Source organism: Geospiza fortis, unplaced genomic scaffold (assembly GCF_000277835.1).
Source record: "Geospiza fortis unplaced genomic scaffold, GeoFor_1.0 scaffold855, whole genome shotgun sequence".
NCBI lineage: Eukaryota > Metazoa > Chordata > Aves > Passeriformes > Thraupidae > Geospiza > Geospiza fortis.
The window spans coordinates 61,506-65,143 of NW_005054684.1; the positions used below are offsets into that span (position 1 = coordinate 61,506).

General features: G+C 51.5%; 1 protein-coding gene across 1 annotated transcript in view; it reads left to right on the plus strand.

Moving 5' to 3' along the window:
- Nucleotides 1–1,506: 1,506 nt before the first annotated feature.
- LOC102034651 (tetraspanin-15-like) overlaps nt 1,507–3,638 on the plus strand; it is a 16,718-nt gene continuing 14,586 nt past the window's right edge. Inside the window, exons 1-2 of the mRNA XM_031065116.1 lie at nt 1,507–1,630; nt 3,583–3,635. Coding sequence (XP_030920976.1) covers nt 1,550–1,630; nt 3,583–3,635 — 134 coding nt within the window. The 5' untranslated portion in view covers nt 1,507–1,549. The remainder of the gene's footprint in view (nt 1,631–3,582; nt 3,636–3,638) is intronic.

Sequence of the window (3,638 nt, forward strand, 5' to 3'; positions counted from 1 at the left end):
GAAGTTGGGGCCGGCGGCTGCGCGTGGAGAGGAGCCGCTGGAATTGTTCGCTCCCGGAGCGATCCCGGCGTTTATTCCAGGCGGGAATTAATAAATTCTCGGTGTTCCCAGAGCGGGCCGGGCCGGGGGCGGGCGCTCCTCCCGCTCCATGCCGGGGCTCCCCGGGAATGCTGCGCGATGGGAACATTCCCTAAAATCCTGGGAATGGGAATGGCAGAGCTGGGAATGGGAACTGGGAATGGGAGCCGGGAATGGGAACTGGGAATGGGAGAGCTGGGAATGCGGGAATGGGAGCAGGGAGTGGGAACTGGGAATGGGAGAGCTGGGAATGTGGGAATGGGAGCTGGGAATGTGGGAATGGGAGCCGGGAATGGGAACTGGGAATGGGAGAGCTGGGAATGTGGGAATGGGATCCAAGAATAGGAGAGCTGGAATGTGTTCAGGGTGTCCCCAAAGGAGCTTTGGGATTTGCTGGGGTTCGTGAAGAAGGGGAGAGAGCCCAAAATTCCTGGAAAAACCTGGAATTCCCACCTGGGAATTACATCCTGGACAAGGATGTGGCTCCTTCCCGAGCGAGGGGACCCTGAACCCCCAAATCCCAGAGGAAAATCCATCCTCGTCCTCTTGGGAATTTCCCATCCTGGAAGGTTCCGAGGGTTGGATCCCAAAATCTGGGATTGAGGAACACCCGGAGCAGCTCCAGGCTCTGCCTCCTCCCAAACCCCTGGGACTGGGAATTGATCCCTTCGATCAGGGGCTCCCCTTAATTGGGGTGCCCCTTTAATTGGAGTCTGCCCTTAATTGGGGTTCCCCTTTGATCAGAGCCTCCCCTGTTTTGGATCTCCCCTTTAATTGGGGTCTCCTCTTAATTGGGATCTCCTCTGTTTGTGAGATCTCTTAATTGGGGTCTCCTCTTAATTGGGGTCCCCCTTTATTGGGATCTCCCCTTTTTTGGGGTCTCCCAAATTCCCTCCAAACCTCGCAGTCCTGCCAGGCTCGGCTCTGTGGGAAAGAATTTTCCAGACTTTGGGAAGTGAAGTTTTCACTCTGGATTGTTCAAAGTGAAGGTGGCAAAATAATAAAAGAAAATGGAGGTGGATCAAAAAAAACCCGAAACCCCAAATTTGAGTGGGATCTAAAAATCCAAAATTCAAGGCAAATTAAAAAAAAAATTAAATTTGAGGCAAACTTAAAAAAAAAATCAAAATCCAAGGGGCTTAAAAGGATCAAAAACTGAGGAGATCTAAAAGGTCAAAATTGGAGTGGGAACCAAAAAAATAAAATTCAGAGGTAAATTTAAAAAAAAATCAAAATCTAAGGGGCTGAAAAAGATCAAAAACTGAGGGGATCAAAAAAAAAATCGAAATCTAAGGGGCTCAAAAAAAAAAATCCCAGGGAATGAAAAGCTGAAAATCCTCGGGAACCCAAAGCAATTCCAGGTCCCTGCGTGGCTCCAGGAGGGCTCGGGAGCGCAGGAGATTCCTCGGTTTCTCCCGGCTGGCCGGGGGTTCCCATTCCCCGCAGGAACCGCCGCCGGGGAGAGCCGGGCATGGGCCGGACCTGCCGCGAGTCCCATTTTTATTACTACGGCATCAAATTCGCGCTCTCCGCCTACGCCACGCTCTTCTCGGTACGTTCTTTCCCATTTTCCCCCTATTTTTTCCCCATTTTCCCCGTGTTTCTCAGCGTTTTTCCACGTTTTTCCCAACCAGATTTGGCTTTTCCAGCCCCTTTCGCTTTTTCCGCGTCCCAAATTCCCTTTCCCAGACCCCAAATCCTTCAGGAAAACCATCGGTGCTTCCAAACCCCCGGGGCTGCACCAAACTGGGCAATTTGGGGCAATTTTGGGCTCCAAACGTGGCGATTTTGGGCTCCAAACGTGGCGATTTTGGGGTGAACGCGCGGGTTTTGAGGTTTTCTCCAACCTCATCCTCCCCCCGGGATTCCTTTGTGGCCGCGAGTCCCATTTGGAGCAGAAAAAAACAGGAAAATTCAAGAATTTTCACCCCACAGGTGTCCCCTGCAGACGCTGTGGGCGTTTCAGCCGCGTTTTTGTGGGAAAAATCCCAAATCAGTTGAATTTTAGGCGGTTTTGAAGCCCTGGACTCTGCTCGGGGCGGGATTTCCCCACACCTGGGAGCTGCAAACACCTGCGGGAGAGGGGAGGGGAAAACCGGGAATTCCGCCCGTTTTGCGGTCTCTTTTTGGGGTTTTTTTTGGGTAATTCTGACTTTATTTCCAGCTATTTCCTCCCCAGGGTTAAATAACCCCGGGGTGCGGCTGATTTTTCAGGTGTGAGCGCAGAAATTCCTCTGCAGGTGCCCGGAAATGGTTTTAATTTCGGTTTTTATTGATTTTTGACCCGTGAATGAGCTCGGCCAAGGCAAAAAAATCGCCAAAATCTGGAATTTTTTGGGATTATCTCTTGGATTTTCCAGGCTCTCTCAGGTGGGAAAGCTCACAGGGGCCAGAGCTCTGTGACGTTCCCAGAAAACCCAAAAATTCCGAATTTCTCCCACATTTCTGGCTCAGGGTGGAGTTTTGGGTGGGATTTGTGCAATTCCAAACAAATCCACAGCAAATCCCAACATTTGGGTTCCCAAGGAGCCGATCCCGCCCAGTTTGGGGTTTCCCAGAGGTTTTTGGGGTGATGAAGGAATTGTGGGATTTTCCTCCCAGTTCCACTCTGGGAATCGTGGATGAGCCCTGGGACAATTCCTGGATTTTGGGGGAATTTTGGGAGAGCTCCGTGGAGAATCCACCAGCGAGAGGCTCGGATTGGTCCAAAAAACGTGAAAACAACCCCAAAAAAACCCCACTTTGGATGGTTTAACCCCTCCCACCTCCATCCCCGGGATGTTCCCAGACAGGAATTCTGCTCCAGGGAACCCAGAGCCTTTCAGCCTGACCTAATTCCGGCCTCATTTGCATAATCGCAGCCCAATTAATTCCTGGACACTTCTTTTCCCACAAAACAGAGAGTGGATGTTTCAGCTGACCCTGATAATCCTGAAGACCCCAAAAATCCTAAATTCCATGGATTCGGAGTCACCTCCATGGTTTGGGGATTCTGGGGAGGGAATTCCATGGATTTGGTGTCCAAACCAGGTCTGGGAGGTTGTAATGAGGGAATTCCATGAATTTGGAGCCACCTCCATGGTTTGGGGATCCCAGGGAGGCAATTCCATGAATTTGGAGTCACCTCCATGGTTGGGGATGCTGAGGAGGGAATTCCATGGATCCAGAATCATCTCCATGGTTTGGGGATCCCTTGGAGAGAATTCCATGGATCCAGAGTCACCTCCATGGTTGGGGATCCCGAGGAGGGAATTCCATGGATCCAGAGTCCAAACCAGACCTGGGAGGTCTTGAGGAATTCCATGGATCTGGAGCCACCTTCATGGTTTGGGGATCCTGGGGAGGGAATTCCATGGATCTGAAAGCCCTGAAATCCCCCAAAACCCTGGAAATCCCCAAACCCCTCAAAATCCTGAAAACCCCATAAGTCCTGAAAACCCCGTAAATCCCAAAAAACCCCGTAAATGCCAGAAATCCCGGAGTAATTCCCATCTCTCCCTGCAGCTGCTGGGGCTGCTGCTGCTGGCCGTGGGGGCGTACGCCGAGGCGGAGCGGCAGCG